The sequence below is a fragment of the Salvia splendens genome, chromosome 11 (genome assembly GCF_004379255.2).
Source record: "Salvia splendens isolate huo1 chromosome 11, SspV2, whole genome shotgun sequence".
Classification (NCBI taxonomy): Eukaryota; Viridiplantae; Streptophyta; class Magnoliopsida; order Lamiales; family Lamiaceae; genus Salvia; species Salvia splendens.
Window position 1 is genome coordinate 7,575,703 of NC_056042.1, and position 25,575 is coordinate 7,601,277.

Consider the following 25,575-nt stretch of genomic DNA (forward strand, 5'->3'; position numbering starts at 1 on the left):
AATCTTTGACGGAGTAAATACTTCACTATAAAGATATTTTGGTTCACTCCTTGTTTTTAAAATCATATGGTGAACTAAAACGCCCATGTAGTTAATTAGATCGTTTTGAACTAATGGCTGAGATTTGTTATTTAGTTATACACTTAATAGTAGTTATACTTTGATCATCTCTCCCTATAATAAATCTTAATTTGCATTTGCTATTAAGATGGAATAAAAAAACATATCCTTATTTGGGAATAATTGTTAATGCCAATATTAATTTTCTAAATGTTAAAAAGATTAAATCATAAACCCTAACTAATTGTTATACAAATTAAAATAATTATGTAAAACACGTTTAAAAAATGTGATTTTCATCCATTCTAAATTAAGGTGGACCTCGTGCGCGCGATGCGCAATTCCTAATCGCCACAAAAACTAATTAATCAATTCTAATTAATGCTTAAGTACTTAACAATCCTAATTAGTATCCTAACGAACTAAATAGTGAATGCAAGACTATGGGCGCCTCGTGTTTTTCTTATACCACTTATATGAATGTTTTTGACAATTTATGTAAGTTATTATCCCGTGTGCAAGTCGCTCTCTTCAATTCAATTCATTTATATTTCACACATACATCAAATTGACCATATCATATTAACAATTAAAATCCAAGAAGACCAGATCGTAATATAATATAATACTTTAATTAAAAACTTAAAGACCTAATCCATCGTGGAAGAATAAGTGAAGTCAAAGTTCAAATTTTAACAAATGCAGATATAGTCACGCAGTAGCTACCATTTCATTTTTTTATCGTTTCTTAGTTGGATCTATAATAATTCACTATTCATTTTCTTATAGTATATTTATAAATTCTCTTTTAATTTATATTAATTTATTTCTTATTTCTTATATATAGTAATTAAATTCAAAGATAAAGGCAAATTTTAAACTAATATCCTAACAAGTTCATGTGCTAATATATATTAATATAACTATAACATTTTGATAATAGAAATAGCAAAAAAGGAAAAAAAATGCAACAAAAAAAATGAAAGAGAACGGAATAAATAAAGATAAAAAATACAAATAAAATAATACTATCAGCTAATAAAAATTAAATATGAAATTTTAAACTTTTCAAAAATGCAAACAAATGAAAAGAAAAGAAAAGAAAAGCAAAACAAAAAAATGGTTGTAAAACCAACCAAACCAAAAGCTAGTGTCTAAATGAACTAAATTGATTAGTTGAACTTTAATAAGAGCAGATGAATTTATATGAGCTTGTTAGGCCTTAATCACTGATTATAAGTAAAAACTCACACTAATCCATTTTAGCTTATTAATCTTAAACTTGGCCCAATTCATTCAGCCTCCAAAAACCCACACTAATCAAATATGGCTAAAATTAACAAGAGCCCAAACCCAACTTCGTCTCTCTCTCTCTCTCTCATCGATCTTTCACAAAATCAACACCAGAAGCCCCCTTCTCCGGCGACAGTCGTTGCCGCTGCCGCCTTTACTGCTCATCTCCTCCTTCCACCCTTCACATCTAAATCGCTCTCTCACCAATTCACACAACCCCCAAATCTGCCCTCGTTTTTTTCATATTTTAATTGAAATGAAATAAACTCGCCTTGTGCGTTGCTCTTCTTCATATAGAGGTGATTGCATTTTACCATAGAGCTTACATTCAATGCTATCTTTTCCTTTTGTGCTATTTTTTATCTGGTTTCTAATAGTGCGATTCATCTAAGAATGTTTGTCAATATATTAAAATACTCACGAAGTGAAGGGCTATATCTATCCATACTATAGTCAGTCTGGCCAAGTGGGTTTTCTATATTTTTCCTTTGAATTCTGGTAGAGCGGATTCTTTCACCTATAACTGAAGTGACAAATGTCTCCGATTCTCAGAACTTTTTTTTCCTAATAAAATTTTAAATTAGGTGTTACTAAGAAATGGTCTCCTGCATCTTTAAGGAGCTTTTATCTCCGTTGTTGGTGCATATCTTTGGAGTGGTGTTTTTGGTTTCTTTGCTTGGAGTATTTAATCGTGATTATCTGTTCTTGAGTATTTGGTCTGTGAGTAGACTCCATACCTTATTCTCTGTTAGATAGCTCCTATAGTAAGTATGAAATTGGGAGCTAAGGAAAGGCATCCAGATTGATATGAACTGTGTTCTTTTACTTCTAAAGTGTGATCTAACTGTGAGGTCTCTCTATCCTGTCAATCGGTTCCCAAAAAACCCATTTTATGTTATTCTTTTCAACATATTTCCAACCTATAGTCACAGGCAATCTTCTTTGTTTGCAGTTGTTGCTGCAATATTCCCCTGTGGTCCCAAAGTAATTTGGTGAGTTTTGTTTTCAGTAAAAGTAGATATGCGACACAGTGGTGCAAAGGATACTCAAGTTCGTGAAAGCAGCTACCAAAAAGTTCATCCCCAACCAATGGAAGAGGCAACAAATCAGAGCCCTGAAGCTATGGAAGCATTAGTGTCTAGGATATTTACAAACATCTCCTCCCTGAAGTCGGCTTACATTCAACTACAAGCTGCCCACACTCCTTATTATCCGGATAAAATTCAAGCTGCTGACAAGCTTGTAATATCAGAGCTAAAGAATCTTTCTGAACTCAAGCATTTCTACAGGGAGCACAACCCCAAGCCTGTCTGTGTCTCTCCACAAGACTCCCGATTAGCTGCCGAGATTCAAGAACAGCAGAGCCTGTTGAAGACATATGAGGTCATGGTGAAAAATTTTCAGTCTGAAATTCAGAATAAAGATTCTGAGATTGTTCAATTGGAGCAGCAGATTCAGGATTCCAGTCAGAAACGAGTAAAACTTGAGAAGAACCTGAAGCTTAGGGGCTTGTCAACGAAAGAATCAGAAGGGAGTCACGGTGAAATGGGACAGTTTTCAGTGGATTTATCTCCTGAACTTTTCATCTCAGCTGTAGAAGCTGCTTCCAGGGCCATTCATGACTTCTCCAAGCCCTTAATCAACATGATGAAAGCAGCTGGGTGGGATCTTGATGCCGCAGCAATTCCATTGAACCAAACATTGTGTATGCAAAAAGGGCTCACAAAAAATATGCTTTTGAGTCTCATATATGCCAGATAATGTTCATTGGGTTCCAGGATGAGTGTTTTGGTATGAAACCAGATAACCAGGCTGAGACGAAAGAAAGTTTATATCAGGAGTATCTTAGTTTGAGAGAAATGGATCCACTTGATGCTGTGGGACAGAATCCAGATTCAATGTTTGGAAAGTTTTGCCAGAGGAAATACCTTGATGTTGTCCATCAAAGATGGAAGCATCATTTTTTGGTAACTTAGACCAACGGAACTACATAGTGGGTGGAGGGCATCCAAGGACGGCCTTGTACCAGGCTTTTCTGAAATTAGCTAAAATGATCTGGCTTTTGCACCGGTTGGTGCATTCATTTGATCCTCCAGTTAAGATTTTTCAAGTAAAGAGGGCAATGAGTTTTCAGAGGTTTATATGGATAGTGTTGTGAAAGATTTTGTTGTAGAGGATGGCGATGAGAAGCCCAAGGTCGGTGTGATGGTAATGCCAGGATTCTGGATAGGTGGTAGCATCATCCAGTCTCAAGTCTACCTAACAGGTATAAAAGTTGCAGAATGACACCTCCTGCCTTTCATTGCTGCTTGAAAAAAAAAACTCATCTGAACGTAGCCCTGCCAGATGCGTGTCTCAGATACGTAGAAGAAGCGGTTATCTTCTGTTTCACTCGATGAAAAATGCAGGTCCCATTGGGGAAATGGTTGCAATATAGAATGTGATGTGCTCTTTAAAAATGAACTTGGAGAAATTGTCCACTGCTTTTTAATAGTGTGTTCCTTGTTGATGGATGTATTTGGCCATCTCCCACTTGTTCGAATAGCTTGTTTCATTCTCATTTTACTGCTAATATCTTTGTAGTCGTAGCTGATTTATAACTTGACTCAAGCCACATCAATCATCAATATGGGTGTGTTGAAAAAAATGTATGAAAAATATTAGAAGTAGTTTGAGTCTTGAAAAAACAAAAAAACTTCATATGCCAAAAAGCTGGGGTCAGATTATACTCACCTGGGCTCAATAACTTTAGGCCTGAATAACAAATTATCTGGCTTACAATAGAATGGTTTTGGGCTTAGTATATACCAAATTTCTATCAAAATAATCGTTTTGACATAATTAAATCATATATTCACATGTAAGTGACTCTTTAGGGAAGAATATATGTACTGGAATTTTTAAAGGGTGCACTATCGTATCATTATTCAGAAAAAGAAAAGAAAAAAGCAGCTATTATCTTTGTTTTATTTGAAGCCTTGAAAGTTGAAATTTCCATGTTGGATTGAATCAACTTATCTGGTTAGATTTTAATCATAAGATAAGATTGTCGGTATCGTTTAAAAAATGGAAGTGGTTATAAGATGAACTTTTCTGTCTGTTTAATTCAAATTAAAACTATGCATGGAGCCCAAATCTTTAATTATTTTACTGCGTAAATGTATGCTGAGCGTCATAATATGCAATTATGCATGTTTCTATGCGAAAAGGAGCCAGGGAATAAACGCCAATCATTTAATAATTAAAACACACTAACATAATAACAATGAATTTAGAGCTGTCAGTCTCTAAGGAATTTCTTTAATATAAAAAATTACTCACATCAATTATTGACTATACATCATACTATATACCAAAAATGCAAAACTCTAACTGAATCAGAATCAAACGTGGCAAAACTAGTAAACTACAAGAATATAAAAATATATAGTGGGGAAAACAAAATATAATCTTTTAATTTGTTTTCCATAAATTATCTCTCAAAAGTATTTTTTATTAGCATGAAACACGTTCTGGTAGCCAATAGCGACCTTAATCAAGTATCAATTCGCTAAGCTATAATATTTTTAGGTGTATTGGCGGCTAAGCTATAATATTAATATCATAAAATTTTCTAAAATTTCTTTTTTTACACAAATTTTAAACTTGACATATAATATCACGAATTGTTGCATTTGGATATGATTATCATGTGATTACAAAGTCTCTAAAATGCAGATATGATTATCTATCTCATTTTAATGTAGTCGTATTTTGTTGCTGGTGATAAAATACTACAGTTATATAAGTTCGTGATATTATATAGTACCAAGTTTTAAGTCCGTGTTAAAAAATAATTTTTGAAAAGATTCGTGATAGATGCGTCAATATTGATGGAATTTTAACACTGGACCATTTCTTCTATATAAGTATATGCGAAACACCATCTTCAAAATCAACATTATATACTCTTGAAATCTTTAAACATGAAGATATTTTTCAAACTTATATCTATCATACATTTAATACTATTGATCAATAGTATTGCATGCGAAGCAAAACTATCCACCAAGTTCTACGACAGAAGATGTCCGGACGCCGCTGCCATAATCCGCAAATCCATCGAGAAAGCGGTCTCCCGCAAAGCCGCGCATGGCGGCGTCCCTCATCCGCCTCCACTTCCACGACTGCTTCGTTCAGGGATGCGATGCTTCCATCTTGCTCGATGAGACCGTTACTATCCAGAGCGAGAAGGGGGCCATCCCCAACGCTAACTCCGTTAGAGGATACGACGTGATTGAGGCCGTGAAGCGTGAGATCGAGCGCGCCTGCCCCGGCGTTGTCTCGTGCGCCGACATACCACCCTAGCCGCACGGCACGCCTCTGTCGCCGTAAGTATACAGCCCATCCATAAAAAATAGTTTTGTTTTTTTTTTATTTTGGTTTGTCTACAAAAATTAGTCTCTCTATCTAGTTGTAGTACTATTATTATTATTAATTTTTTTTTTATGAGGTTGATCTTATTTTCCACTAAAACACTTAAGTCACTTTTTCTTTCTATCTACTTCGTATTATACCAAATTTGCATGAAAACTTATGTCATTTGTGTTGTTCACAATCAAGATTATTTCTTATGGACGGAGATAGTAATTAAGTTAGACGCACAAGATTCCTCAGCTCAAAATGACATCGAGAGAGAGTTGTGCAGGTTGGCCCGTGGTGGAATGTGCGGTTGGGAAGAAGGGACTAGACTACGGCCAACAAGTCACAAGCAGAGACTGATCTTCCAAGCCCTTTCGTTGATCTCAACGAGCTCATTCTTGCATTCGCCATTAAAGGTCTTAACGCTAGAGACATGGTTTCACTATCTGGCGAGACTAATTAATTAATGTAATACTTACCTATCCAAAAAAAATAGTCTCATCATTCCAATTATGTTCATTCACCAAAATTAGCCTAATCGGCCCAATTTATTATTACTATTTTTTTTATATCTTTCTCTCGTCCTTTATGCAGGGGCCCACACGATAGGGCAAGCTCAGTGCTTCTTATTCCGCGAAAGAATATACAGCAATGGCTCAGACGTGGATGTTGGATTTGCTACCACGAGAAGGCGGCGCTGCCCCGAAACGGTGGCGACGGCAACTTGGCGGCGCTGGATGTGGAGACGCCAGATTTGTTGGACAACAAGTACTTCAAGAACTTGGTTGAACGGAAGGGACTTCTGCAGTCGGACCAAGTGCTTTTCAGTTGCCGCCATCGTGTCGGAATATACAAAGAAACCGCGAGTGTTTGCAGCTGATTTAGCGAAAGCAATGAAGAAGATGGGAGAGATTGAGATCCTCCTAGGAAAGAATGGTATCATAAGGAGGAGGTGCAGCGCCATCAACTACTAGTTCATTTCTCATTCAAATCAATAATCTCAAAATTGTAATTTTTTTTAATGTTTTTAATCCTTGATTTCTAAACATGATTGTTGCTTTAATTTGAGTTGTACGTAAGATAATTGGTTCACGACCTATTTCTGTTATTGGGCTTCACTTAATTTTCAACGTTCCCTTCTTTGTTTATTGGGCCCATACTTGGTCGATTTCAATAGAGTAGCGTATTTACAAAGCCCATTTCAATTTAAAGTTGGAAAGGATTGGTCTTAATTATTTAAGTATGTAATTTCATCTCAATTATGTTAAAGTTGAAAAGGGAAGTACTGGAAGCCAAGGCCCGACTTTTCCTACTTTTATACTTTTGCTCAATTGATTTTTTTTAAAGCTCAAGTTCTTTGTACGTTTGAGAGACTCAATTTAAGACGATAGAAAGATGAAGCCGAAGAAACGAGACATGTAATATTTGATAGAAATAATGTTAAAGCAACATAATGCATACATAATGATACATAAATGCAACTGATCTGGCATAAAAAGAGTGCACCCAACTACTGTATTCTGGAAGCACACTATACTACTAATTATGCACAATCGTAAATACCACAATGACATCTCCAAGCACTTTAACATTAATGCACTAGCTCTCTAATAGAACTGAGTACATAATGCTTTACATAGTTAATACAGATAATGCTTAATTATGTAATACAATAATGCTTTAGTCATTAATAACAACATAATGGCATACAATGTGGTATAAATAATGCACATGCTAAGTTCAATTAAATTGCATATAGATAATAAGTCTTCAAAATACATTGGCCTACACAGCACACACACAGCTCGCACCCACCTCTAAAATACCATATACTGCCGGTATGCTATTATTCTTCTCTAGATTGACACTACCATATAAATAGAGTAAACTCATGGTGCCTAGGACAAATAAGATGAATACAAAACCTACCATACTGCAGAGATAAAGAAAAAATGTAATTGAATACATTGTGGAGGTATCGTCTGGCCTACCCAAAATGAACAAATAATGAATACAAACCTACCTATAATGCACTGTCTGCCAAAAAAAATGCACACGGAATTCTTACATAATGCATTCTGCAGCACACTACCTATACTCTACATAATGCACAATTCAAAACCCTCAATGAATCTCCAAACATATACATAATGCACTAATCCGAACAAACAATAAATGTATATACTCTTGAGCATTGCACATTAAAATACCCCTAAAATGCTAGTTTTACAGCAAGTAATGAAACTAGACATCTAAATAAGGCTATTCATATTCATAAAATGTGAAAGCACATACAAGATTATTTCGAACCAATTGACCTCAAAACAATTACCTAAAATGGTCCAGTAAGACATTTTTACACTGTATAGTGAGCATCAAAGAAACATGCAAGTAGCAATCCTCAACAAAAATAATACTGAAAAGCACAACCAACGAGTGCAATTTACCTGCTTCCTGTGATGCTTGCGAGCGCGGACGACCTCTTTTTGGCATATTTGATCTGGAATAAACCGAAAGAAATAAGATACCTGAATCGAGACGTGGTAAACCAACACAACATGTCGAGCAATCATAATCAGAGACAACCCTAGACGATTACCTAGGTAATTCCGATATCCTAAAGCCTAGGCATTCGCTCAGTTGAATGTTTTCCCTTTACATACCTGCGAGATTTGTTGAATATGGCGTGCAAACACGTCAACGCCGGTCGATTTTGTGGCCGCTGTAACCGCGGTGGAGTGGAATCGACGCAAATCGGTGGCGGAGGCTGTGGAAATCGAAATTTGGCGGATGTAATTAGGGTTTAGAGAGGGGAAGGAGTGGGGGAGTCGAGGAGTCGCCTGGAGTAAATAGGAGAAAACTGAAGAGTGGAAGATTGCAAATGGCGTGACATTCGCAATTCCCAAAAAAATGGCGGTTCCAATTTATCAAGTTTACTATATTACCCCCGTAATGCACAACGAAAGGAGCTATAATGCAACGCGGAAATAATTAATAAGGATTAACGTGGTCCGTTGATTGGAAGGATCTAACGGTTATTATTAAGAAGAGAAAAGGATCTTAGAGTGGAAAAGGAGAATAATGCTCCCCTATATATATATATATATATATATAATATATATATCAAAGAAATGCTAATTATATTATATAGATAACCTTATAGGGAGATGATTATAGTATAACTAATATTGAATGTATAACTAGAAAACAAATCTCAGCCATTAGATCAAAATGATCTAGTTCACTATACGAGCGATTTAGTTCATTATAAGAGTGATTTAGTTCACTATAGGAAGGAGTGAACCAAAACACCATTATAGTGAAGTATTTACTTCGTGAAGGATTTAGTTCATTGTAAAGGCGTTTTGGTTCACTCCTTCCTATAGTGAACTAAATCGCTCTTATAGTAAACTAAATTCATGTTCTGTAGTTAAGCATTTTCCCTAGATCACTATTCAAAGTAATTTATATTTATATCTCATTTACATTAAATCTAAACTTAAATAATATTTAAGTTCATTTACTAACTTTTTATTGACATCATTTTTCTTTTTTTATTTATCTAGAAGTAAGCGTGTACCTAAAAGAAGAGTCATTATGTTATTTTTGTTAGTGTAAATGGCGTATGAGTTGATGTATTTTTAAAACTAACAGTATATGATAGCGAGCCCACTGGCTAGCCGATCCATGGCGCTCGCCGGTTCGCTCGCCGAACCATTGCAGCCGGCGAGTGCCAAATCGGCGAGCGCACGCCGATTCCCGAGCGCTGGCCGATGCGCTCGCCGATCGGCTGGCCCCCATTGCAGGCTCCCGATCGGCAAGCGGAAATTTTTTTTATTTAATTTTCGAAACACTATATATACGCGATTTGCACGTCATTTTCATTTGCACCACTTGTTTTAATGAGTATTCTCTCTATCTTAATTTCTGTACAAGAGCAACAACGCGAAATGGAGCACAACAACGAGCCTACTCCAGGGACCAGCGGGTCTCAAACTCCCACGGTACCCATGGGAGGTGGATGGGGTCCGATGGCCGGGTACTACAACATGTACCCTTGGCAGCAGATGATGCCCGGGATGGCATCCGGGGGTGGTATGCTGGAATGGCAGGGGATGCCGGGCAGGCAGGGGGTACCGGGGATGCAACCCGGGATGCAGATGATGCCGGGGTACCCGGGGATGCAGGGGACGCCGGGGGGGGGAACGTCTATCGCCCCAGTTTTGATTTTGTTACTGCTTCTTCGTACACATCGACCCCAGCGGAGACGCAGTTCACTGGCATTGAGACCTTCTCCTTAGAGGAGTTGGGAATATATCTCGGGGATGCGGCCACTCCCGTTCAAACGGGGGGAGTAGGGCGGGGTCGGGGCGCGCCCAAGAAGAAGAAGGAGAAAAGGGTGGTCGGCGAGTCATCGCAGACGGCTGGTGACAACAGCCCGGCACGGAGGAAGTGGACGGACGCGGACGACGCAGAGAACGTCGCGCTGTCCAAGGCGTGGGTGAGTGTTTGCGATGATCCCCTTGCCTCAAACAATCAGAGGATCGTCAACTTGTGGGCTAAAATAGCAGCAGCCTACAAAGCATTTTGCCCGAAGGGGAGGCCACGCAGCGGGGAGGAGTGCCGGAAGGGGTGGGACCGAATCCGGACTGGGGTCTCCCGATTTTCTGGCTTGTACAGCAACGCCCTCCGAATGCAGACCAGTGGCCAAACTAACGAGGACTACAGGAGGATAGCGGAGAAAGCCTTTCCCTAGCCCGGACTTTACAAGGAGTTCACCTACTGGAACTGCTATGAGGTGCTGATGGACTCCGAGAAGTTTTGGGCAGGTGTAGATGCTGGCTGGCCGAAGAAGCAGCGCCTAAATTATACCGGTACTTACAGCGGCGGCAGCAGCGGCGGTTCCCACGACCTCCCTGACGATGTACAGGAAACCCTGTCCCCTCCCGCGTTTGCTCGCCGCACTCGCCCGGTTGGTCAAAGGCGGGCGCAACGGGCTCGCCAGACCTCCCAGGAGGTCCAATCGGCATCCTCCCTGTTGGCGGGTCGACATCCGAGCTCCTCTTCTTCGCGCGTCAAGAAGCGCGAACTCAGATGTACAAGATCTTAGCTGAATGGAGGGATGCAACTGACCCCGAGGAGAAGAGTTTTCTTCACGCAATGCTCGTGAGTATGCGGGCCGATTTGAATCCCGCCGCGGCACAGGTGGGGGGCTCAGACGCGGGCTCAGATGCCGCAGAATTGGGGGTCCCGGATAGCGGTGACAACGGCGACGGCTACGACGAGGAGTGAGGCGGGGGCTCGTGTGTGGAGGAGGAGTTTTTTTTAGATTTCTGTAAATTTTTTTTATTAATGTACTTTTTAAATTTAATATTATTATTGAGTTTTCCCGTATCTGTGTCGTAAATTTAATTCCGTATTTTGTGTGATTGTTAATTATTTGTTTTTTATAATTTTGTTTATTGGGGCTAGGCTATGGCTGAGCTATTGCTTGTCTAGTTGCTTATCCTGATGATGTGGCAGGAGGAGTTTTAGTGTTGATGATATGGCAGGAGGAGTTTGTGGCTAGGCTATGGCTGGGCTATGGTGGGGCTATTCTTATTGTGGATGCTCTAAAACTAATAAATTTTTTTTAAAAATGTAATTTTTTCATTAAATATTGAGGTTTGAATACCAAGATATGAGTTATATTTTAAAAGATAAACTTCAAAATCATCTTTTTTACAACTTGGATAAAAATATTTAATGTTGATATTGAATGTTGCATTCATGATTTGGTTGGCAAATTGTGTGGATATTAGACTATAAGTAGTGAGTCCTTCGAGAACATCCAATAAAATTGGAACAATATGAAGAAAATTAATTAGTGATTAATTAGCTAATTATATTAAAAAATCTAATTATGGAATGGGGGCCCCTAATGGCCCGAGTCTGGGCTAGGGCCGAGTCTAAACCTTGGTCGGGCCTGGGCCTAGGCTAGGCTAGGCTTCAGATGGGCTTGGGCCCGCCCTAGTTTACAAGATGGCCCAATTGGAGCCCATTTCAACCACACAGCCCAGACCCAATTGACAACTCTAGCCATAAACACCCAACTATTTTCTCCCAGCAAACATAAACAAGCAAGTAAAATAATGAGATAAGCAAAACATACCACATTCACCAATCCCCACTTCTTTTTGGATACCAAAACCTTCAGCCGCTTCCAATTTCGTCCAAAGTATGTATCATAACGACAATGAACAGTCTGGGCATCGACTTTTAATCCATGTGCCAATTCTCTATAGTGATTGTTTTTTCTCAAAGTTCCAATTTAACTTCAAATTCTGGAAAATAAACTGTTGCGAATATCTGATCGTCTTCACAAAGATGGGCCACCTAGGGTATATCTCATCCGCCAAGTAGTAGCCCATATCATGCCGGTTGCCGTTGGCGACAAAACTAATGGCCGGACTGACGCCCTGGCACTGCTCGTTGAAAAGGGGCGATGAGTTGAGGACGTTGAGGTCGTTGTTCGACCCGGCTATCCCAAAATACGCATGTCAAATCCACAGCCGGTAGTCAGCTACGGCCTCGAGGATCATTGTGGGATTCTTTCCCTTGTAGCCGGTCATGTAGAACCCCTTCCAGGCAGCGGGACAAGTCTTCCACTCCCAATGCAAACAATCTATGCTGCTTAACATACCCGGGAACCCATGCTTCTCCCCGTGCATCTGCATCAGATCCTGGCAGTCTTCGGGGGTACGGCTTCGAAGGTACTAATCACGGAAAATTTCAATCACGCCCTAACAGAAATACTTCATACATTCATGGGCAGTCGCCTCACCGATGTGGAGGTACTCGTCCCACATGTCTGCCGCGCCTCCGTAGGCCAACTGCCTGATTGCCGCAGTGCACTTTTGAATAGGTGTGTGGCCGGGTATGCCAGCCGCATCGTGCCTGAAGCGGAAATACAGATATCGATGCTCCAAGGCATTAACAATACACATAAACAGGGCTCTGCTCATCCTAAAATGGCGCCTGAAAAGGTTGGCGTTGAACCGCGGCTCCTGTGCGAAGTAGTCTTCGTATAGGCGCTGATGTGCAGCTACGTGATCACATTCAATCACTGTTCGGCAGTGGCCAACTGGTCGTGGTCAAGGTACTGCCGGCTGCAAGGCCCTCTTCATCAGCCGATCAATCTCACGGTTCGTATAGGCCTCTAACGCTTCGTTCATTCGACGTTCGTACTCCTCAGCATCCCCAACACTACCACCACTACTACCACCAACGTTGCTCATTTCCCGTTGTTGATCTTGTACAGAAATTAAGATAGAGAGAGTACTCGTTAAAACAAGTGGTGCGAATGAAAATGACGTGCAAAGCGCGTATACATAGTGTTTTAAAAATTTTTAAAAAAAATCTCTCGCCGATCGCTCGCCGGTCCGGAGCCTGCAATGGCTGCGAGCGGACCGGCGAGCGCATCGCCCAGCGCTCGCGGATCGGCGTGCGCTTGCCGATTTTTCGCCGAAATGGCGCTCGCCGGTTACAATGGTTCGGCGAGTAAACCGGCGAGTGCCTGAGTTCGGCTAGCCGGTCCGCTCGCCGCCATTGTGGATGCTCTTGGAGATGCTCTAATGTGTTCTATAGTTTCCTTCTCTTTCTATCTTCGGCAGTAGCCGGTTCGCTCGCCGCCATTGTGGATACTCTTGGAGATGCTCTAATGTGTTCTATAGTTTCCTTCTCTTTCTTGTAAAAAGTGCATATGTCGTCACTCATCATCAATAACTCTCACGCCCAGCCTAAGCAGTTACTGCCTTTTAAATTCCTCTAGTAAATATCTTCATTTGTATTCTTTCATCTAACATTCCTTTATTATGGTGTCCACTATAGGGCGGCGCGCCGGCAGCCCCCATTCCGATACCGCTCCGCCGGCCTATAGTGGAGGGAGCGTCCGCCCCGGGGTGGATGATTTTTGTTGGGGCGGACGGCACTCCGGCGAGTTATGTGCGAGGACGCGCCGGTCCCCGATCGCCGCGCCTATAGGCGCGCTGACCGCTCGGATAATTTTTTTTTTAATTTTCAACATTTTTAGAGGGAGAGGGAGATTGGAGAAGGAAGAAGGAAGAAGGAAGAAGGAAGAAGGAAGAAGGAGAGAAATAAGTAGCCGGTACAAAATTTTCGATTTTTTTAAAATCAAATGAAAAGTGGATACAAAATTTTGGGGCTATTGGAAGTGTCCACCTTATAGCTGCGGGCAGTTTTTTTTGTGGCCGCGGACAAATAAATTGGGGCTGTGGACAAAAAAGAGGGCGTAGCTATTGGGGCTGTCCGCTTATAGTGAACACTCTTAGCTACTACTCCCAGCGTTTTATAGTAGTGAAGTCATTTTACCATTTTGGTACGTTCCATAGTAGTTCAATCATTTCCCTTTCTAGTAAAAGTCAACATATTTCTTTTCACTTACTTTACTCTATCTTATTTTATCCTTTCTTCATCTTTCTACCTTTTTTCATTTCATGCTTTATTCTTTCTTTACTTAACTAATTTAACACAATTTACGTTAATCTTCATGCCGAAAAGAAATATCTTCACTACTATGGAACGGAGGGAGTATTATTCTGGTAAATTTAGACTTTTACATGACAAAATCGAGATGTAAAGGTTAAGTTTGACTGTATTCATCAAAGTTTGAGTAGTATTATTTTTATCCATAATTTTGTCATCATAGGTTCTAACTGAAATCGAACTATGACTTGGTGCGTCGTATGATTACTAGTTAATTATTTGAGAAAAAATTGTTCCTATAAAAATGCTTAAAATTGAGATATATTTGATCATTAACCTTTTATTTATTAAAAAAAATTTAATCTTTTTTTGGAGGAATGACAGCTTGAAGTTCGAGCAAAATTCGCAAAATTCTAGAAATCATCCTGGAAATAAGAATTTTTTTATCAAGTGTTTCGTACCACTTTATTCTTGTTATACAACTTTCTATATCAACAAAGAGTAAAGTTTGTTTGAATAAAATAGATGATTGCCAATACCAATGAAGCATCATTTAATGAAGTGCATTTTCAAGCACAAAATATCTTTACAACACCCAAAAGTATACATCAAGTGAGCTCAAAAAGCAACTCCCCTTGGGACATTATACCACAGCAGCAAACTTCCACTCATTTCAAATATACCAAAATCAACTATGGCCGAGTAAATGGCATTCAACATATATGCACCTTTTTATGGGAAGTCTGTGCTACCAAAAGGGTTGGTAGTTTGGGGATGAGTAGGCGCGGACGCAGCAGGGAATGCTCCAAACCCAGTATCACCGAAAGGATTCTGTGAGCTCATCATTGAATGGGTGGGCTGCTGCTGCGGCAGTTGAAATGGCATGAACTGGTTGACTTGATGTTGTGTCATGCCAGCCACTGGAGGAACTGTTGGAATCGCAACATTGTTATAAACAGCGAACGGGTCACTGACTTCGAAGGGATTGGGGGCAGGTGCTCCATATACTGGCTGTTGGGATGCTCTATATGATCCTTCATCATACAGACTCTCGAGAGTAAGCATATCCAGTCCCCCACCCTACACATGTCCATAAAGCAAACATCATTTCGGCAAAATAATACAGCAGCATCTTTCAGCGTGGCAGTATACATGGCAGATTAGATTATTATACCAACCCCTGACATGCTTCAGATCCCCCACCGTATGATAAGCATATAAGATAGGAAGCCCTAACTTAACCCAAAACCATGGTCAAAGGTAAAGGGTTGACTCCCTATTATATGCTATTCCACACTTTCGTGTGAAACCGATGTGGGATCGTATCACCGTAATACTCTCTTACAAAGTGAAGCTGGTGCCATTGGCTCCCACCCTCCCAAAAAAAAAGAGACCCAACACAAGACCAGCAAGTAAAAGCATCATAATGGTTATCTCGTTGTTTCATTCTACATGCATTTCATCATCACCTTAAAGGGCACAAAGACAATTGACCCTATTAGGTGCAGCCAAACTTCTTGTTAAGAGATTCTCAAACATGCAGACTTCAGCCATACCAGAAAATACTAACAATCCATTTAGTCAGGCACAAGGATGAACATAGGAGGAAGCAAAGGGTGAGGCATCCAATTTTGTTAACTACATAATAACACATGGCATACCAATTGTCTCTCCTGAACCGATGATAAGTTGGTGCTTGGAGCAGTAACCAGAGCAAGTTCCCACCCAGAAGGGTCAAAACTTGTGGATTGAGAAGCATCAGAGTCAAAAGGTGTAGTGCCTGCAATACGCACAACATGATATCATCTTTGCTCTTCAAAGATGATCAAAAGATTTATAATGCAACTGAGTGGACATGAAAGCTTACCAGAAGGAATTAAGGCTAGAGCCAAAGCATTGCTTTCCTCAATCGCAGCAGCATCTTGCGTATCTGCATTCAAACCCTAAATAGATCGAACAGGAAAATGCACAGGTAAGAATTACACACCCCCCATTTACTGTTTCAGATACAAGATATCAAGTACTTCTGTTCCTGACCAGCAGATCATCAGTGTCCACTTTAGTTGGAAGAGATGGAGGAATTGATGCCTCAGGGGATGATCTAGAAACTTCATTAGTTGGTTCAGGTGCAGGTTCCTCATGTGGAATTTTTGTCTCTTCAGAAGGTGAAGGAACATCCTCTTCCTTGTAAGTCAGCATCAACCTTTCTGGGTATTCCTGAAATAGTAAAAGCATTCTAAATGAGAATCTACCTTGGCAAACAAGAAAATCAATATGCCCAAAAGCAAGAAAAATGCTACTCCCTCCGTCCCATAGTAGATGTCACACTTTCCTTTTTAGTTTGTCCCACAAAAGATGTCACATTTCCTCTTTTGGAAAAAGTTCCTTCTCACATCAATTATAAAATTATATTTCCTCTCACCACTTAACACACAAAATAACATCTCCTAAAATCCCGTGCCATCTCCCAAGTGTGACATCTACTATGGGACGGAGGGAGTACCAAATAATGATTGCATCAAGTAAAAGTTAACTAACCAAGGCCACATTTGGAACAGAAACCATTGTTGGCGCTTCACGTATATACTCTTCCATGGTCACCAAAAAGGACTGTGGAGGCTGTTGAAACCAAGATCCAAAGAAAGATGCAGCAAACAATTTTATGAAGTGAACAAAACAGTGAAGAACAAAACCAGCAAATTCTCTACTGACAGCTTACCTCTCTCAGCACAGGGAATTGGAAATTCCTAGCAAGTTCAAGCCCTTTGCAGATTTCGTAGAAATCGGAAAGACTATTGGCCTGTAATATGAGCATGACACGATGACACAACAAACAAGCTCCAAACCCCCGATAATTTAAAATTACTGAGACTCTCGATACATTACCAATCAAAAAAGAATAACTCATACATCAATTTTGCAGAGTAAAAGTTTACCTGCTGGCCAGCTCTTTTGTAAATATCAAGGGCTTTAATGGCTTCATGTCTTGGCATCTCAAAAAACTAAATACAAAAGGCATAAATTTTTTCATTAAGAAATAATAAAACCCATTAACTGATAAAATGGTACGCTTGGAAGAGTATTTCAATGACCTTGTCAACAAGGTTGATTATTCCATCATTTATGGCACAATAAATTTTAAAGCTTTCCTTGAGCACCTGAAAGCCACAAATATTATCAAGAAAAGAACAAAAACCTCTTAATCATATGCAGTGTATCAACTCAACAACAGCACCAAGGAATGAGAAATTGAGAATGTGTGTGTGAGAGAGAGGGGAGAGAGAGTACCAGAGCCAGGGCATACTGAATTACATAATTGTTCACAGCTGCTCCCTCAGGCTGCAAATTAATAAAGATTAGTAGAGATATTTCCATGACTGCTAAAAATCAGATCTGAAAACATTTAAACGAATGAAAAGAATAGAAAATTGGTTAATAACAGAAGAATGATAGAAACAGATAGTCGAAGAATACCCGACATCCAATAAGACGGTACAGAAGCTGCTGCAAAGAAGGCAACTGATCCAAAAGTTCTTCACTAACCAAGTCCCTGGTTTTACTGTAGCCCTGGACAAATTATCAGAATAAGAACACACCTACCAACATTAGAACCCACATACCATGAACCAGTATAAACAAAGGTCCACAACAAGACATAGAAATGCACTTTTACACATGCCGAGCTCTACAACAATATCTTTAATGTAAATTCTTCTTTAACTAGTTGCTAGGTTTTTTGAACATATACCAAGGATTCTAATGATATGTGACAAATATATGCTGTTATCCAACACACATTTTGTTACATATCTTTTTCCTGATTAGTTAGAAAATGGGAAAAAATGTCACTATACTCTGTTTTATGTTTAAATATTTACTACGTGTTTGCACTTCAAAATGGTTGTTCAGAAGCACATTGAGGGAGTTTTTGTTATTAGTTAAACGTGGCTCATAATTTTTTATTTCAAGTTGAGGCAATTTTGGCAGAAATAGAAATTTGAAAAGGAAGGACAAAATCGGCATATTGAAGAAGGAGCACATTCGAGGGAATATATACACCCACTAACTGAGATGGAGAAGATAAATCAATAATTTCTATCATGACCATACCTTATCTTCACCTTGTGCCGGTCGAGGAAGGCGCTCGGCTTCAATGTCGTACTTAAGTATCCTAAAGCATTCTAATCTTTCTTCCAAGAAGAGGGCATATGTTCGCACCCAAGCAGAGCAATCCCAAGCTGGAGGACGAGAGTGACACATTATTTCATTTCAGAAAAGATCATCACTAACTTGTTCTACTCTCTTCTTAACTCGATCAAAAGAATTACTGTCTAGACTGTACGAGACAGTAAGAGCATTTCACAATACTAGACAGCATATAGAAAGAGTAGTCACTTGCCAATGGGGCTAGAATCATCCTTAAAGTTGGACAATTGAAGGACACGGCCCCTCTGATGAAAATTCAAGAGTTCTTCCTTGAATGTTGGGTCACCTTCTCTCAGTGTTCTATGAATAACAATTAGTGTTTTCAATGCAACCTGTGATAAATAGAAGCTGAAGTACGTAAAAAGAGATACAAATTACATATGTTAAATCTACAATTACACTCCATTATCAACGAGCGGAAGAAAAGATATAAAAAAGCATCATTTAAAAAACAAAAGGCAAACAAAGTAAATAGCATAGAAAAGGAAAAAACATACAAGACCTTTAAAATATCATCATATTTAGTGTTTCTAGAAACAGAGTGGTGAATCTGGTGATCAAACTGATTTTGTTATCAGTCAGCAATTAAAATTCTGGAATTTCTTGTGATTCATTTGCTGTTCAATCAGCCAAATAAAAACTTCTATATTGTGATTTTACTATTAGGTAAGATATATAATTGTGTTTGAAAAATAGGTCACGTACCATCCCTCATTGGCAAGATCATATCAAGCAGAGGATATGCTTCCCTCTTCTAAGTTCTAATTAGTTTGTTACTAAGTATTTGACATCCCAAGAGCAAAGAACAGACTGCATGACCAATAATGCAACTGGTACACAACATTTAAAACTGCATCCCTATTTAATAAATATTCCACCAAATTATCAATCTCTACCAGCCAGAGTATCAAATTATCAGTAAAAAGCAGCACATTAAGAAAATAGCTTCTCATGGGGTACATGAAATTTCAGGTAGTATATAGCTACAATAGGATGATAGCAGAAAGAGCGGAGGGGAATTAATGCTACCAGAATAGGCTGAAAATACAGCAGCACAACTGCTAAGGGAAGCAAAGATCACAAAATAGGTTTCAAATTGTAAATTCATAGATGGAATGAAGAAAAAGGATCCAAAAAAATTTCAGTAAATAACTTGTGTTCGTAAAACAGGAAACTAAGTTCCAAATAAACAAAAAAACAAGATTCAGTTTCTTGATATATAACGTAACAAGAGTGTAACAAATTATGTGTGCCAGAAAATTCTTGCAAGGTATAGTTACTACTTCCACTATATAGATTTGAGATTTCCCATGTTTTCTATCTCAGTACATTTTTGCTCATTTAAAGATTCAAAAGAATATGTGAAATGACCTTTTCACCATAGCTGAATCTAGTAACAATTCCGAATTTCCATAAAAGAAACTGCAACTAAACGTATAATAGAGCCGATGATCCAAACCAAACCTAATTTACAGACTAGTAAAACTGCCATAGACATATAGAACTCCTAATGCAATTATCACTATGAGGTAATTTTCTTCAAGGTCAAATAGTACATTTTCCCTGAGTTCTAAACCACATTATGAGTGTCTATACAAGCAAGCCAAAAAGGCAGATACTCTCAAATATGTTGGGGTGGTCAGAAAAAGAGGATGTCACGTAATTCTCTTGACATTTAACTCAAATTCATGTCTCATTTGAAGCAGCAATAGTCAGGATCCATACCGTCCAGTTATGTGTCTTTGCCAATCTTCTTGCAAGTGCATGTATGCAGTACGCAACATCAGCATGAGGTCGAATTGCTGAAGTCGCAACCAAAATTTCTGAAAAAAACATCCAATCACTAAAACCGTAGTTGCTAGAGAACTCATTCTTCACTAAATCTGAAGGAGTCGGTTCCCTCTCAAAAAATTAAACAGATAATGCCAGTCAACATTGTACTTCAGTATCATATAATACAATACAGAAATGAAATTTTCACTAAATCCTGAAATCCCAAACCCTTGCTTTAGGTAAAATCAATCCCAATTAAAAATGTCCACAGAATTTCACTCTAACCCAAAATGAAAACCCCTGAACAATTATAAACAAAAATCCCTCAAACAGTTGATACACTCCATCAAGTATCAACAACAACAACGCAAATTCGGCCAATCATCCTCTCTAAATACAGAAAACTCAACAACCTTAACAACAAAAATTAATGGATCTAACGACACGAGTAACTGAAACACTCACTTCTTAGGTGTCTCTCCTTGGGAGGGCACTCCACATGATTCGTAGCCTTCACGATCGCCACATCAACATCCTTTTTCCAGCCACCAAAAATAGAAAATTAGAGACGAATGGAAAAATAATACTATCAATTTGATAAATCATCAAAACCACATGATTTCTCCTTCACCATCGCTCTATTTCCAGTAATAGATAGACACACACAGAATAGAACGAATCAAAACCGAAAATCCGATCACCACAATTTCACGCAATATCCTCGATCCTTACTATTTTTGGTACAAAATCCCGTCGCCAAAGCACCACCATCAATCAAATTAGTAAGAAAAATAGAGATTACAGACCTTGAAGTCGGAGTTGACATGGGCAAGACCGACTTTGGTCTGGTCTTTAAGAGCGCCATAGGCTTTTCTCCATGACTGAAGTGTCCCCATTCCCCTTCAGATTGCCCCGAATTTCGCCTTCTTCTCTTTACTTGTAGTGTTGTTAATGTTAAAATCCAGACAAGCGGATTCGCGCCTCTCTCTCTCCGTTGCTGTTAAATGAGAGAGAAAACAAATGGGTTGCGAATCGATGTTGAGCGGTTCCGCCGTGTTTTACTTTTCTTGGAACTTTTTTTTTTCTTTTTGGGTTGCGTGGGCCCATCATGATGTGTCATCATCTTTAAAACTATTTTCTTCGCCTATGTTTTAAACTAGCTATCATTATTATTTTTTTCTGAGTACCTGGCCACCATATTATTGCTTAAATTATTCAAAACTGCAATTTAAATGTGCAATAATTTTGTCTATATTGTGGAAATCTTGATGATTCAATTACTCGCGGAAAATAGCATGACAATATATTCATAAATATGCATGTGCCTTTGTGTTAATTGCTTTTAAATTTTATTCGCCTACATTGCTAAAATGTGCAATACTTTTGTCTATATTGTGGAAATTCTTGATGATCGCGGCAAATCGCATGACAATATATTTCATAAATATGTATGTGACTGTCTTAATTGCTTCTAAACACAATTCTTCTACATTTATTGTATCAAATAAAAATTTTAAAAATTTTATTTTCACTATTTTATTGAAAAATAAATAAACGTGGTTATACACCTAGATTGCTAGAGCCGTGGAAAAATGAATAAACTTCTTACTGACAATATTATATATTTATGTTGTACTCCTTTTATTGGTGAATAATAATCCTTTTTATTTTATTATAATTAATATATAAACCTCACATTCCACTAACTCATTATATTCACACATAAGTGTGACTCATATTCTACTAACTTTTATCCACTCATTTTTTTCTAACATTTCTTAAAACTGGTAACGAAAAGAAATGGAATTCTTATTCGCATATAAAGAGAATAGTAATTATAAAATTACCTAAATAAAAGATTTCAGAGATACACAAGTTAATGTGAGTGTTTGATTTTGAAAATATTTAAGACTATTTTTTAAATATAAACTCTATTGATTTATTGATAACTTAACTAAGTTATTAACAACCAATTTAATTATAAAATAAATTATTATATATGTTGACTTTGTTGCAATAAAAAAATTAAGTTTGATATAGTAAAAATATACTCCCTCCGTCCCCGAATAAGAGTCTCTAATTTCCTTTTTGGGCCGTCCCCCATTAAGAGTCAATCTTCATTTTTACCATAAATGGTAGTAGGTCCCACATTCCACTAACTCACTCCACTCACATTTTATTATAAAATCAATATAAAAAGTGGGTCCCACATTCCACTAACTTTTTCAACCAACTTTTCTTTACATTTCTTAAAACTCGTGTCAGGTCAAACAACGACTCCTATTAGGGGACGAAGGGAGTATAATATTGGAAAAATATCTATATTTTGTAACAAAATTCTGATTAATATACAAAAATTATTAATATGTTGACTTAGAATAGAACTGTCTAGCCTCTAGGGAAACAAGACTTATAAATATATGGGTGTTGTTAAGTTTGAGAAATTTAGCTACTTTTGAGATTTGAATTCAAAAAAAAAAAAGTTATAGTGCAAAAATACTAAAAATTAAAATAAAATATTTGTCTATTTTTAACCCTAGTTACATTTAAACTACGAAATCGATCAAATACCATTGGTATTTTATGAAATCTTTGATGACATGTTGCACTGATCGGATCTAATATTGTCTTCAATTTATACTACAATACTATACTATATAGAAATACTTTAAGGAAATACATACAAAAAAGCACAGTTGACAAGATATAGCCTTCTAGTTGTTCCCGTAAAAGTGGTTTACGTTGTGATACAAAAAGTGCGAAGCATAAGTTTGACTTCGATTTTAATGTTTTTTTCGGTGATTTTGGAATATCTGACACATCAGAAACTCTTTTGCTGGCACATACTACATTTTATAAATATGTCTGCTATCCTACTCCGGAGTATCTACTACCCTAAACCATTCTTAAATCTAATTCCAAAGTAAACGTCACTACTTGTACATGTTCACACAATCGTTGGTACTCCACAACATATCTTACTTACCACTCTCTTATACTATGCATCACAAGTCTCGATCGCATATGCCTTATATGTACCTCATTCCCCACTAATTATTCACATTTATCTCACTCTACATTTTACTTCTCTATAGTCACAATGTTCAAATATTTTTAACAATGTTTTAGTTTTGTTTTTTTCTATAATTTTTTAGATGTAAGATGTTTTCTTTTTAATGAAGTTTATTTTTTATTGAGTTTTCTCCATTTCTTGTTGTATTCTATATCATTTTATTTCATACTAAATTAAAAGTGAAAAATATAAAATAGTGAGGATGTGGAAAAGATATGGGCTCTGAGATAGGCTCTGGATAGACTCTCATTGAAGGGAGATAAGCTCTGAGATGGGCCTGCTGACCTGGCAGAAAAAAATGGAGATAGGCTCTAAGATAGGCTCCGAAGATAGGTCACCATTGTGGATGCTCTAACACATCTATAGACCTTTGTAATACACTTGGTTGCATTAAAGCATGCACAACAACGCTCTCTACAGAGAGCATACTCTTCACTATTCATGGGTCTGATCCCACTTTTCTTCATATATTATTCTTTACTTTTAGCTAAGGCACGACACCACAACCATGCTCTTTCCCGAGTAATGCTCTTTACTATTCATAATCCCACTATTCTATTAGTCAATTTAAAAATTACAGTTACTAAAAACATTTCATTAATAATAAAACTTCATTAATAAACTCAAAATTGGCATTACAAATTCCTAAAAAAATTAAAACTTATGTAATTTAAATTCTAGAATTAAAAAGCACATTAAAAATTACATAATTTCAAATCATAGTTAAAAAATATAAAGTTACTCTTCTGGTGACGGAGGCGGTGGACAGTGGCGGACACACACACATGAGGAGAGGGGCTTAAGTCCCTTCCAAACCTTTTTTTTAAATATATTTCTACTTCAAAAATATTTAAATTTTCTTTGAAAGTAACTTCAGCCCTCACCAAGTTAATGTGTTAGATGTCTAAATTGTTGGAATTTAACTGGAAGGAGGGGCTGAAATTGAAAATTGCAGCAAAAAAATGTATATAACAATGGCCGTCGCGCTGTTGGGGTTGGGAAGAAGATGGAAATAACAAAAAAGTTGTTTAATGAATATAAAAATAATAATAGTAATAAAATCTGGAAAGACAATCCCTTATCCATATTGAAACGTGTTCCACTTTTCATAACAGTATAAGTATAACACTTAAATTTGAAATCGTTTCCACAAATTATACTTGACTAACGATTTTATGGCTCTTCTTTACCACTTTAATTGGTGAGTCCATTTTTCTCTTTTTCATTTGTCATAGTTACTGTATTACATTCGTAAGGTTAATTTACATAGTATTTTATGGTTTATTGAACTATTTAAAAGTTTTTTTGTGTGGTTTTCATAATTTTAATTTCTTATAGAAAGTAAACTTACATTCTAATATTCTTATAGAAAATAACTACATTTCTAGGAGTAAAGTTTACATTTTTAATTAATTTAATAATTTTTTCTTATATAGAAATGGAATATTTTTTTTGAAAAAATGCGAAAGGGTAATTATTCATCTTCTATCTTTTCTAAGTGCTAGAATTGTTGAATTAGTGGAAATCAGTATGCAAGAAGTTGAATTGAATTTGAATTTAGTATTTATGTTGACACTCTATGTATTAAATATTTATACAATTTTATTATTGTTATTGGGATTTTTAATATATTATAATTAATATATATAATATATTAATATAGTATATATTAATATTTGATAATGAAAAATTTTAGTAAAGCCCCTGCTAAATGTTATTTCTGCGTCCACCACTGGCGGTGGAGGCATATTCAAACGAGACATGAGGAGTGCAATTGTTTGTTGATGTGTCGCTCGTTCTGATGGCGACATACGAGAAGGGTCAGCCGTTGTAACGACGTGCAACATTCCAAATAAAATAGTTGTGGATGAATCGGGGGATGTTTGGTTTGGCCCGTCTAGTCCCCTTCCTCTCGCTTGGCCCATTGAAAAAATATTTGAGAGATAGTTTGGTTTGACGTGAAAAATTGGGTGATTGAATTAGGGTATTATAGATGACTTGGATGAATTTGAGATTAGAAAAATGAAACAAAAAATAATTAAAAAAAATGAAAAAGGGTCATAAACAGTTCTATTTTGAAAAGTGGAAATTTTTTTTGAATTTTTTTCAGATTTTTTGTGAGTTAAAATAAATTAAAAAAATGTATTAAATCGACCCCACTCACGAGGGGGTGTCACGCCCAGCCCACGCCGCGCTACGTGGGCTGGCCCCATGGTACTTCGCAGAGAGCACGCGCTCTCTTGCAAGAGCACGTTCGTGCTGTCGGCATGAGCACAACGGCGAGC

General features: G+C 37.6%; 1 protein-coding gene and 2 pseudogenes across 1 annotated transcript; 2 read left to right on the forward strand and 1 right to left on the reverse strand.

Moving 5' to 3' along the window:
* Positions 1-1,412: 1,412 nt before the first annotated feature.
* On the forward strand, positions 1,413-3,895 carry LOC121756560 (annotated as a pseudogene).
* Positions 3,896-5,318: 1,423 nt separating this feature from the next.
* Positions 5,319-6,728, forward strand: LOC121754374 (annotated as a pseudogene).
* Positions 6,729-14,780: 8,052 nt separating this feature from the next.
* LOC121754113 (putative clathrin assembly protein At2g01600) lies at positions 14,781-21,255 on the reverse strand. The gene is made up of 15 exons (XM_042149461.1): positions 21,024-21,255; positions 20,683-20,752; positions 20,170-20,267; positions 18,638-18,776; positions 18,349-18,476; positions 17,713-17,805; positions 17,527-17,577; positions 17,331-17,396; positions 17,175-17,240; positions 16,958-17,038; positions 16,777-16,857; positions 16,276-16,455; positions 16,106-16,181; positions 15,900-16,018; positions 14,781-15,318 (listed from the first exon to the last, which is right to left on the reverse strand). The coding sequence occupies exons 1-15, from the start codon at positions 21,111-21,113 to the stop codon at positions 14,971-14,973; spliced, it is 1,686 nt and encodes a 561-aa protein (XP_042005395.1). The 5' UTR covers positions 21,114-21,255; the 3' UTR covers positions 14,781-14,970.
* Between the last annotated feature and the right edge of the window lie 4,320 nt (positions 21,256-25,575).

Excerpts from the sequence above, each read along its gene's own strand:
- LOC121754113 (XM_042149461.1), bottom strand. The coding sequence starts at position 21,113 with ATGGGGACACTTCAGTCATGGAGAAAAGCCTATGGCGCTCTTAAAGAC. Across the intron at positions 17,039-17,174 it reads ACAAAAGAGCTGGCCAGCAG|GCCAATAGTCTTTCCGATTT; the intron begins GTAAACTTTTAC and ends CTCATATTACAG. Across the intron at positions 15,319-15,899 it reads CGGTTCAGGAGAGACAATTG|GGTGGGGGACTGGATATGCT; the intron begins GTATGCCATGTG and ends GGACATGTGTAG.